Source organism: Dipodomys spectabilis, unplaced genomic scaffold, assembly GCF_019054845.1.
Source record: "Dipodomys spectabilis isolate Male_0828 unplaced genomic scaffold, ASM1905484v1 ptg000158l, whole genome shotgun sequence".
NCBI lineage: Eukaryota > Metazoa > Chordata > Mammalia > Rodentia > Heteromyidae > Dipodomys > Dipodomys spectabilis.
Window position 1 is genome coordinate 6060373 of NW_024870835.1, and position 12345 is coordinate 6072717.

The 12345-nt window shown below is 34.2% G+C and overlaps 1 protein-coding gene across 5 annotated transcripts in view; it reads right to left on the reverse strand.

Moving 5' to 3' along the window:
- Cntln (centlein) overlaps window positions 1–12345 on the reverse strand; it is a 199069-nt gene that overhangs the window by 68103 nt on the left and 118621 nt on the right. For all 5 annotated transcript variants that reach the window (XM_042692951.1, XM_042692950.1, XM_042692948.1 and 2 more), the window contains one exon: window positions 6169–6260. In XM_042692951.1, coding sequence (XP_042548885.1) covers window positions 6169–6260 — 92 coding nt within the window. The remainder of the gene's footprint in view (window positions 1–6168; window positions 6261–12345) is intronic.

Sequence of the window (12345 nt, forward strand, 5' to 3'; positions counted from 1 at the left end):
TCTAATTTTTCTTACCTCTATACCACAATATACCTACCTATTTATTATTGGATCTATGTCCCTATAGGACCTATTTCTGACCTAATGAGAAAATTTTTATACCCAATGATTATAGAATTTTATGTATTTCTTTGAAAGACATTCTCTGGCTCCTTCTCAATTCTATTAATTTACTGAAAAGCTGGTTAATGTGACAAAAAATAGTATCCATAAAAACAAACAGGCTTAAAACAAATTCAAATCCATTTCTTAACTTTTTTCAAATCATCTACCTCCAATTTTTATTACCCACTTTTAGTAACTTACATGCATAGTAATGAATATTAACTGTATTTTTTTTACTTTCTGTGAATGGATCTATAAAACACTTTAGCATGAGATTCCAAGTAAAGTAAGTAAACTGGGCTGTATTTTTAACTATATATTTTGTGCAAGAAAACAACTGTACTTTTGTAAAATTTTAGTAGTTGTGACATAAAAAATATCAGAAAGAAGTAATGTGGTTTATGGGAAATAAAATTTTGAGTCAGGTCTCTATCTCACTCTTAACTTTGATTGCTTTAGACAATAAGATATTTAACCTGTTTTACTTTTAGTTTTCTCATTGGTGCAATGAGACTAGTAAAAGGTATTACATGTTTGAAAATAACTAATCTTGGCAGACAGTAAGTGCTAACCAATTTAACACCTTCATCATTATCATTATTATTTCTATTATTATTACTCTTAACAATTACCTAAGACAATTACTTAAAGAACTAAAATATAATTACTTCTATTAAACATAGTGAAATACCCATTAAACCAATTTTATAGATTTAAAATAAAACTATAAGCAAATAAACATCTGAATTTTAGATTTTAATCCTCGAAGCTAGCATATTTTTTTCTTTTGATTAAACTGTATTTATGTTTGCAGATAAATCCTGAAATGTTTAAATATTGGTGCTCAGAACCCAATACCCCAAAGTATTTGGGGTGCATAAGTCTCCAATGAAACATGGGTACATTGAAAGGCACTGGAAGGGAATCTTCTGCCCTCACATCTCCTATTAATACTTCCTTTCCCAAAGCAAGTCATGGAAACAAGAACTTTCCTTTTCCAAGGCAGGTTATCAGTTCCCAAAACCAAGACATAATTCCTAAAATGATCTTCCTTCCCTTCCTTCCCTTCCTTCCTTCCTTCCTTCCTTCCTTCCTTTCGTCGGTCGTGGAGCTTGAACTCTGTGCTTGGGCACTGTTCCTGCACTCTTCAGCACTACCACTTGAGCTACAACTCCACTTCCAGTTTTCTAGTGGTTTATTGGAGACTTTCCTGCCAGGCTGGCTTTGAACCATGATCCTCAGATCTCAGCCTCCTGAGTAGCTAGAATTACAGGCGTTAGCCACCGGCATCTGGCTCATTTTCTTATTTGTTTGCCCTTGAAAAATCCTCATTCTAAGATTGGGCACAGGGGTTTATACCTGTAATCCAAGCTACTCAAGAGAAGGAAGAAGTTGACTCAGGTGGCTCATGCCTATAATCTTACCTTCTCAGGAGGCTGAGATCTGAGAATGTCTGCTGGAAACCTTCCTGAGGAGAAAAATCTTTGAGACTTATCTTCAATTAACCAGAAAAAATAAAAATAAAAACAGAACTGAGATGTTGTTCAAGAGGTAGAGGGCCAGTCATGAGCAAAAATGTCAACAGAGAGTGAGACCCTGAGTTATGGCAGGAGAGAAAGAAAAGAGAGAGGAGAGAGAGAGAGAGATGGAGGCATAGAGACAAAGAGACAGGTAGGCAGGCAGGCAGGCAGACAGATAGACAGATGGACAAATGGACCAATGGATGGACAGACAGACAGACAGACAGACAGAGGAAAGAAAAGAGACAAAGGGAAGACAGAGAGGAAAGGAGAGGGAGGTAGAAGAGAAAGAAGAGGGGGGAAGGGAGGGAGAAAAGGAGAGATCTACAGAAAGATAGACAAAGTCAAAGTCACAAAGAAAGTGAGAGAGAAAGAAAGACTGATGGAAAAGGGAGAGAAAGACATTGGAGGATCACAGTTCAATGCTGGCTCTGGAAAAAAGTTAGTGAAGACATTATTGCTGAATCAATCAATAAGTTAAGTGTGGTTAAACACACTTCAATCCCAGCTATGTATGAGGCCTTAGTTAAGAGAATTAATATCTATGGCAATTCCAGATAAAAGCAAAAAGGCTTGTATGAATAAAATGGGAACGTGCTTACCTATAACCCTGAGTTCAATCTCCATTACCTCAAAAAGGAAGGAAGGAAAGAAGGAAGGAAGGGAGGGAGGGAGGGAGGAAGGAAGGAAGGAAGGAAGGAAGGAAGGAAGGAAGGAAGGAAGGAAGGAAGGAAGGAAGGAAGGAAGGAAGGAAGGAAGGAAGGAATCTTTCCAGACACTGACCTCACTCCATGCCTAGAGTAAAAGAAAAAATCCTATACACTGAGGCTCTGAAAACGAATGAGTAAACAGGTCTTCATGGTAATCCCCTAGGTATATTTGTTCTTACACTTTGGAACAGCCATCCTTTGTTCATAAAACCTAAAAAGAAAACCATGAAACTGGACAGTTTTTCTGGGATGTTTTGGTTCTGAAGCCTCAAGTGTTTTGTCAAACTTTAAGTAAATTTATTATGCTTTTTCCCTTTTTAACCTTTTCGTGGTTGTTATAGAAGCATCAGACACTACTCCTATGATAGGGCAGAAAAATCATTACATTTTTGTGCTTCTAAACCAACTAAAAATGTTTTTAAAGTCTGTTAATTGCTTTATGAAAGTATAATAGTTGAACAACATTATCTATGTTTGTTTAAAAACCAGATAACAAAACATTACTCCTAAAGACTTTGAACAGATAAAATTCATAGCACTTATTATTGATATGTTAGTAAAAAAAAATCCAGTTATGAAATTTTAGCTTAGAGAACTTAGAAATAGCAAGATACTCTGATAAACCAAAACCTACCTTATATGGGGGGCAGGAATCTACAAAAGCAAGTTTGGTGCTGGTGGCTAATGATACCTATAATCCTAGATGCGCAGGAGGCTGGTATCTAAGGATTGAAGTTCAAAGCCAACTCAAGCAGGAAAGTCCACTGAAATTCTTAACTATCGAAGAGTTCTAAGTGGAGCTATGGCTTAAGTAGTAGAGTGTTAACCTTGAGCAAAAAAAGCTCAAGGACATTGCCCAGTACAAGCCTAGGACCAGCACAAAAAAAGAACAATAGAAAAAAGAATAAAGAACAAGGACAAAAGAATGAGGAAATAAGGACAGACTAATAAATCTTTGGTATCACAACCTTATAGGAAACAGAAAGATCTACCAATCAGAAAGTCATCTTCAAGGACTCCAATTTTCACTATTTAACACAAGATCAATACCTGCAATAAGGAAGATAGTTAACATGGTAGAGTTGGGCAGAATTGCCATCTTTCCCACGGCATGTCTCTTTTTATATTATAGTCCTTTTCTAATAAACTCTCCAATCTCTTTCACTGTGTTTATTTCTTGACTGAATTCTTCTCTTGACAGATGCAAGGATGAAGGCTGTTTAGTTGCCCTAAACTTTCTGATAACACATCTGGTGACTGAACAGGAAATTAGGGATTAAATGTCTTTTTCTGACATGGACTCATCAAATGATTACATTATTAAAGAATCCAAAGTATATACTTAAAAATTGTTGGAAGTGGCGCTGTGGCTCAAGTGGTAGAGCACTCGCCTTGAGCTGAAGAGCTGAGGGACAGCGCCCAAGCCTAGAGTTCAAGCCCCACAACCAACCAAAAAATAATAAATAAAATTAAAAAAAATAAAAATCTCACTTTCTAAAAAAAAATTGTTAGCCTGATTTTAAAAATGAAAATCTGAAATACTGTCAAAGGCATTTGGTTCATGTGTTTTAAACCAGCTGAATCTGGATATCACCTTGACAATAAAATTTTTAAAAAAGAAAGCCCATGTTTTCTCTCAATACTGAATATTTAAAATAACTTATCCAAAACACATTGAAAGATTATCCATCTTTCAAATGAAAATAAAGCATCATTGTTAGTGTGTATATTTGTTTACTAGGATTGCCATAAAAAAATATGGAGAGTACATGACTAAAACAACAGGAATTTGCTATCATAATTTTGACTTCAAGAAGCTCTCCAATTAGTGTGTGAGCTGTAGGATTGGTTTCTTTAGATGCTCCTCCATTGCAACATACATGGCAAACTTTGCCTGTGCCACATGGTCTCTCTCCATATTCTCAATGTTCTTATTTCCTTTTCTTATAAGGACACTAGCATCTTGAAATTAAGAGTCTAAACTAACAAACCTATCTTAATTACTTCTTTACTGTTTCTAGACAAAGTGCATACAGAAGGTCATCAAATATCAGTGAATGTAATTTAGCCAGTAACAGTGTGAAATTATACTGCATTATTTTAAAATTAATTTACTCATATGTTTCATTTCTAACATAAAGTTTTCATCTTTTTGGAAGGTAAGGGAGTTACTTGGGCTTGAACTCAGGGCTTCCTACTTGCAAGGATGATACTCAACCACTTGACCCTGATCACTTCAGTCCTATTTTTTTGTTGGCAATTTTTAAGACTAGGTCTCTCAAGCTACCCCCACCCTCCACTCCCACCCACACACTGGCCTTCATCCTTCTGCTCTTAGCCTCCTGAGTACTCTTACAGGCACAAACCATAGGTGCCCAGCTTATTACTATTTTTCAAATCCTTTTGAATGTGTTTCATGTACATCTTTTTAGAATAATAAAATTCAATCATGAGGATTAAAATCATAGCTCATAGAACTTCATGAGATAATTTTTTTAAAATAGTGACAAATTAGTATGCAAATGTGACATATGGTCCAATGAAACTAATTCCTGTTTGTTTTCTAAACCTTGAAATGGTTTTTAAATACATGATGTTAGTATTAATTTATGGTAGTGAGAGTGACATCATACATTCCTTTAGGATTTCTACAGGGCAATAATAGAAACTTATTCTACATAAACACAAAAAAATTATACAAAACCTGACAAAAATATTGTTTTAAAACCAAGATTATAAGCTAGTAATCAGCATCATGACATCCTAGCTGATAATAATTGGAATAGTTCAATCTTTCATTTTACTTTAAAATAATGTAAACATTTTTCTATTGCCATTATGTTAATTTAGTATGTGTAATTCTGTAATAAAAAGATGGCAGTTTGTTACTCGACCATACAGCAAGGGTTAGGAAATCACATCATCTACTGTAAATGTAAATCTACTGTAAATCTACTGTAAGTCAACTCACAGATGCAGAAATACATATATACATAGCTACAGTAGTAGAGATTGGTGTGTGTATGTATTTCCAGCTTTAAGTACTAAAATTTTATTTTAAAACACAACCAGCCACAACCAGATGACAGTTATAAGATTAAAGTAGTGAAAGATTTTCTTTATAACAATACCAAAAGTTAATATAATTGAGTCCAACCAAAAGTTGTTAATATAATTGAGTCCATTTTATTAAGCTCAATAGCAATACATTTATACACAAAACTGTGAGTTAAGTATAAATTTTAAGGGCAAATGTCTGGATATTTTTTCCAGTATCTCATTCCTGGATCTGAAATGTTAAAATTTCAAAACATTATTTTACTATTAATGATAGTCATGTGGTATTTTTATATTAATGGTCTTAATAAAACTTTTTATCTAATAAGACAAGGATATTTCCAAGTGTAAAATTATAAATATTACTATTTTACTGTGGTAGCACTGTAATTAGTACTTAGTTTTCAGTTCCAAAACTGTCTATCTGTATGTATTTTGCAGTGTAGCAGTCTTATGACCTATTTTAAATTTAAACTGCCCTGTTATAACTAATAAGCACACAGTTTAAATTTTTTAATTTCTATTATATTCATTCTCTTCATTTCACTCTGAAAATGTTTTTAAACTATGTCAACAGAAGCACAAGTGTTTACACATTTATATCACTAACATTGATTTTTTTACCCCATTATGGCAAGCCAATGATTTTGAATTATGAATTTAAATTAAGAAACCACATAAAGTTTAAGTTCATGAGCTCTCATTTTAAAACATAATCCTTTATGTTAAAAGTCAGATTTAACTTGCTTAGCTCAATATCTTAAAGATTAGACTACCTTCTGTAATGTCTGCTCCGACATTTCTTTCTCATTCTTCTCTGGAGTACTCTTGTTGACCTCATCATCTTCATGGTATCTACACAGTTGTTCTGGCAGAGAAAAATAATATATTATAGTTCTTTGTGTACTGGTAAAAGACTGTCTTTCCTATCATTTTAATGGAAAGATTTTTGTGTTTTTTCACTTATGAATAATCTGGTCTGTTTTCTTCTATGTGCCTTGCCAGGAACTAAATGGTTACCTCTTACAAGATTTTCAGTCACATAATTATGTATCTTTGTAGAGTGACTCTTTTTCTGCAACGCTAACATTTTCAAAAGTATAATAGATCTGCAGGTTAACAATACTTTACTTTTATTCCCATTTTCGTTCTTTTGTAGACTGTTCCTCCTTTGCCTTAAAAGCGAAATTCATTGCCTTTTTATCTATACAGTCACTACTAGTTTTGTTCTCAGGATCTTCTTCCCTGCCAGGAGGATCAGAGTGATTGTGGAACAAAGCAAACAGTAACAGAATTAAGATGTATTGAAATTGTACCCCCACCATCTCAATGCCATCACCAAAATCTTTTGTTCAAGTCAAAGGTCATGCACAGAGCAGGGTAAACCATAAAAATCACATTTCAAGAAGAACTGTGATTTCATAACAAATAAAAACTTGAGTATATGGGTAAAGTACCTACAATATTCCAACATTGGCTATATAACTGACTACCAAAAGCTTTTTGGTGAAAAAAAATTACAAGTGATTTACCAAGAATAAGAGAGAAAACTCCTAAAATTTTCGGTTAGATTATGAAATTATATCTAAATTACTAAAACCCATAAATAACATTTATCAGAAAAATAGTAACAATTTAACATATTCTTACTATTTTTGAAATAGAATATTTCTTTTAAAAAGGAAGAAAAAAGAAAACTAAAACGATATGTATCTGTGTTAGCTTCAGATAATTTTACTTTAAAGTATGCCTGACTGCTGTAGGTCAGTGTAAAACTTTGATTTATCAACAAAGAAAAAAGAAAACAATATTATTCTCTGTAGAGTAGAAATCCTCTCGGTATAAACAGTGACTAACAAGTTTGTTAGAGTGAATTAGGCATTTCTTTTGTCTTTGAAACATGACATATCCAATTAAAACTTCTGTACTCATGAAATAAATAGAACACTATCCTAAGGATAATAAAAGCTAGAATAGGTAGAATTTGCCATCCAGGGAATAAGTACCTTTACCTTGATAATAATCTAACAGTTCCCAAGTTTCTTTTTCTAGTCCCTTAACACCATGGTGCTGAATTCATTTACAACACTCTTTCAGCAATATAGAAATAATATGCAAATACAATCCATCTGTTCTAGTCATTTAAATTTCTCCTATAGTCCTGAGTGAAATATTTATTCTTAAAAATAAGATAATAGTTCCACATACAAAGAGCAGGAAGTGCTAACAATAGCTGAAAAAAATCTAATAAATAAGTGCCAAATATTAACTATTAAATTAGTTTATTTGTTGCTTTTTTATTCCTAGGCATGTGCAAGGTCTACTGGTAAACTGGTTAAACAAGTTTATTTGTAGTTGTCTGCTAAAACACTTCTAACGTTCATCAGCTTTACAAAGAATACTTAAGCAGATTGGCCCAGGACAGGTAAAGAAATAAAGAATAAAATCTATTTTTTATTCTTTTACCCTTCAAGGACCTCAGGATTTCGGAAGTATGCCAAGAGGGCCTAATTAGAAATCTACATTTAGATTTGTTTCAGATGATAGATATACAAGCAAATGCTTCATATTACAGATTTATTTTTAATATTTTAAGTTTTAAATGTATTAATTTTCATATCCATAAAAGTTTACTGATTCAGTCTTAGGAGTTTCTTCTCCCTGCATTTTCCCCCTCTGGGCCTCAATTCAGAATCCTTTCACTTTTTTGGCTTGCTGCTACTCCTCTATCACTTATGCCATCAAGCTATCCAGGTTTTTTGCTGCTTAATTGCATATAGAGTCCCTTAAACTTTTCTGCCCATGCTGGCTTTGAATCTTGCTTATTCGGGTCTTAGCCATCTGAGTAACTAGAAATATAGGAATGAATCACCAAAGACAAGTTTTCTTTTTAAATTTAAAATTTTCTCATTCATAATTATTTATTCTTATTTATATTTGTATATTGTTCCTTTGCTTTTAATCCTCTTGGCTTACTATAGGGATGACAGGACTTCAACTTCTCCCTCCAAAGACTGGTCTTTAAGTCTGGTGAAATAAACCAATAATGGACAAATTAACAGGAAAAAGAGGTATACACATTTAATAGTGTATAGAAAATATGACAACTAAAAGAAGGGCCACATTATCAAAACAAAAACTCTTCCCAGGGAAAGGAGTAATGGAAGAGGATGTTGTAGGCAATTTTTTAAGAGTAGAGAATGATTTGGAGGACAACTGAATGAGCCTGAAGATTACATAATAGCGTGGGATGGAGGTGAGGGACAAAATTACACCGTCAATTAAAATTAATCTATGCAGATAGTCCGTGTTGATAAGTCATCAGATGAAAAGATAGTTGTCTCTAGTGAAAACACATGGTAAACTTTTATCATCTATGAGTTAATTTTCTGTGATTTTTGGAGTGACTCCAAGATAACTTCATTTTTTTTGGAAATAACTTCTTTAGTCAGAAAACTTGATAGATACTCTGTCTTATCCCAGTAGTTTACACAAGGTAAAGTTAGGAAGACATTGATTGTAAGGCTTCTTGTAAGGTGGAGGTTAACTGGCTGACTATATAAAACTATCAACTTAAAATTTAGACTATATTTGGTCAAACATTCATTTAACTAACCCCTAACGGATGACTGGAACTGCATCTCTTTGATGAAGCTCAAAACAATTTTCCTTTGTCTGGTGCTAATAACTCCATAGCACTACCAGGCACTCTTTCCAAATGCTCCCTATACACAAGGCCTCACATTTGCTATCAGCTCACTACATAACTCAACTGAATAATATTCTCTCTATCATAAGGACTAGAGAAACAGACTTGTGATTCCAAACTCCATTGAGGAGCACTGATTTCATTCAGATGCATTTGGCCTCCCTGATTTATGGAAGTCAGTGTTTTTTGTTTTGTTTTGGTCTTGTCACACAGTCTTCCTGTCTCAGCCTCAGTTCTGGCATTACAGGCATGTTCCAAAACACTTAGAATTTTCTAGGTCTAAATATGATGCTTCTTGCACAAACTTCCTCAAACTTCTGTGACTATATCACTTTGTAAAGTTAAGAAACAGTAATAGGGCTGGGTGTCAGTGGCTCATACCTCTAATCTTAATGACTCAAGATGAGATCTAAGGATCGCAGTTCGTACCAAACTAGGCAGGACACATTCAAAAAATAATAGCAGAAAACTTCCCAAGTCCAGGAGAATATAATAGTCCTCAAATATAGAAGGCTAATATAAGACCAAAACAAAAAAGATCAGGAAAAGAAACTATGTAAGGTTAACTATAGATAGAACATTAAATGTACAAGACTAGAAATGTATGTTGAAAGCTTCCAAGAAAAAAGCACCAAGTCACCTATTAAAACAGAATAACAGGATATAAAAACATAAAGAGCACGCAATAGTGTAATTTAAATTGTGGATAAAAGGAACTTCCAACTCAGATTACTATACTTCACAACTGAAGAAGAAGCAATAGCCTTCCATGATAACTAAAGGAATTCACAACTAGTAAGCCAGTGTTGCAAAAGCAAATTAGAGGAATTGTTATGACAAAAGAAGGAAAATGCAAACATGAAAATACAGGAAGGAATTATACAGGAATTATTTTATGTATATCAATAACTGAATAAAACAAAATATATATTATATATACAACTCTGAATCATACGTATTACAAAATCTCTGACTGTTAATAGCCCCAATTCTACAACCATAAACATATTTTGTCAGATTGGATCAAAAATTGGATTCAAAAACAAGAACCAAACACTTTAACCTATAAAAATAGACACATCACTGGGAATGAAAACAAAACAAAATATAAAACATAGGCTTAAAGCAAATGTATGGGAAAACATTTTCCAAACAAAAGGACTTCAAATGCAAGTACAAGTAGCAATTCTTACATCTGGAAAAGCAGTCTTACAAATTAGGTTTGACTAATTAGGATTAGTCAATAGAAGGGCATTTCACAGTGCTAACAAGAACAATCCACTAATCAAGATGTATTAAATGTTGAAGCTCCTTTGTACCACTATTTAAAGATAACACAATAAATTTAAAAGGAAAACAATCTATGAACAGAAGATAACAATTACAAATTTTTATGATAAAACATCATCATACCTAATTTCATACGACAAACACAACATGAAAGTGCAGATCAAAGTACAATAAGAGTAGGTGCCTTTAAAATCCCAATCTAACCAATAGATAACCCAAACCCAGAAGCAGGAGACAGAAATAATAAAATTGGCAGAAATTAATGAAATGAAGACTAAAGACTTGGTTGTTTAGAAACAGGACAGCCCAATCATAAAAGTCTTCTGGATTTCATCTCAGTTAATGGCTATATGGTACTACATCCTTCTTACCCAACCAAAAGGAAGCTCAATGGCTGGTCAAAGTAGTGTGTACCTGTAATCCCTACAACATGGGAAAGCATAAGTAGGACTGCAGCCCACTTCAGCCAGGACATAAAGCAATACCCTACCTTAAAAGTAACCAACAAGGGGCTGGGAAGGTGGCTCAGTGGTAGAGTGCTTGTCTTACATGCATGAGGCCCTGGGTTCAAATCCTCAGCACCAAACAAGCAGAAAAAGCCAGAAGTGGCTTGTGGCTCGAGTGGTAGAGCACTAGCCTTGAGCTGAAGAGCTGAGGAACAGTGCCCAGGCCCAGAGTTCCGACAACCGATATTAAAAAAAAATAACAACAAAAGGTGCCTGGATGTCGGCTTTTGAATGTTATAGTGACCATCTTTTTTTTATTTTTGTAGGTCATGGGACTTCAACTCAGGGCCTGGGTGCTGTCCCTGAGTTCTCAGCTCAAGGCTAAAGCTCTACCACTTGAGCCATTAGCACCATTTCCAGTTTTCTGGTGGTTAATTGGAGATAAGTGTCTTACAGACTTTGCTGCCTGGGCTAGCTTTGAACTGTGATCCTGATGTCCGTCTCCTGAGTAGCTAGGACTACAGGTATGAGACACCGGCGCCTGGCTAGTGACCATCTTTTAAAAGTGAGATGCTCTGAATTTCATCTCCAAAAAAGAAAGAGAAGAGAAGTGAAGGGGAAGGAGAACGGGAAGGAGAAGGGGGAAGGGGAAAGGGAAGGGAGAAGGGGAAGGGGAAGGGAAGGAGGGAGATAAAAAGGGTAAAAAGTAAAATAAAGTAAAAAGCAGAAAAATGTTGAAAGAAACAGACAGAAACAGAGGGAAAGGAACAGAGAGAATGAAGGAAGGTAGGAAGGAAGTAAAGGTAGAAAAGGTAGAAGGGAAGGGAAGGAAGGAAGGGGAGGAAAAGAAGGAGGGAAGGGAAGAAGAGAGGAAGGGAAAAGGAAGGAGGAAATACTTACCCTAAAGTTCCTATGTTCATATGAAATCATGAAGAGACCAAGTGGCTAAAACAATGATGAGCAAAAAGAGAAACTCTAGAGGTACTACAATATCTTAATTTTCAAAGTATGCTACAGACTCATATTAACAAAATCAGAAACATAGACTAATGGAATATAATAAAGTTTAAGAACTAAAATAAGTATGCTTAATGAAAGCCACTTAAAATCCTCTTCAACAAATGGCTTCAGGGAAATTGAATGTACACATGCAAACGCTTGAAACTAGATCCCCATCTCTCACCTATGGCAAAAATCACTTCAAAATGGATTAAAAAACTTAATGTAAAATTAGAAACACTACAACTGCTAAAGAAAAATATAGGGAAAACACTTGAAGATATAGGTACAGAGCACAATTGCTCAGGATATAAGAGGAAGGATTGACAAATGAGAACTTTTCAAATTAAAATGCTTCTGCAAAGTAAAGGAATTTGATAACAGTGTGCTATATATGTCAATGTCATAATGAACCTATGTTAGTATACTATACTAATAAAGAAACAAAGAAAGAATATGCATACCTAAAATTAAATAATTGATAACAAAGCATTAACATTAACTTAATA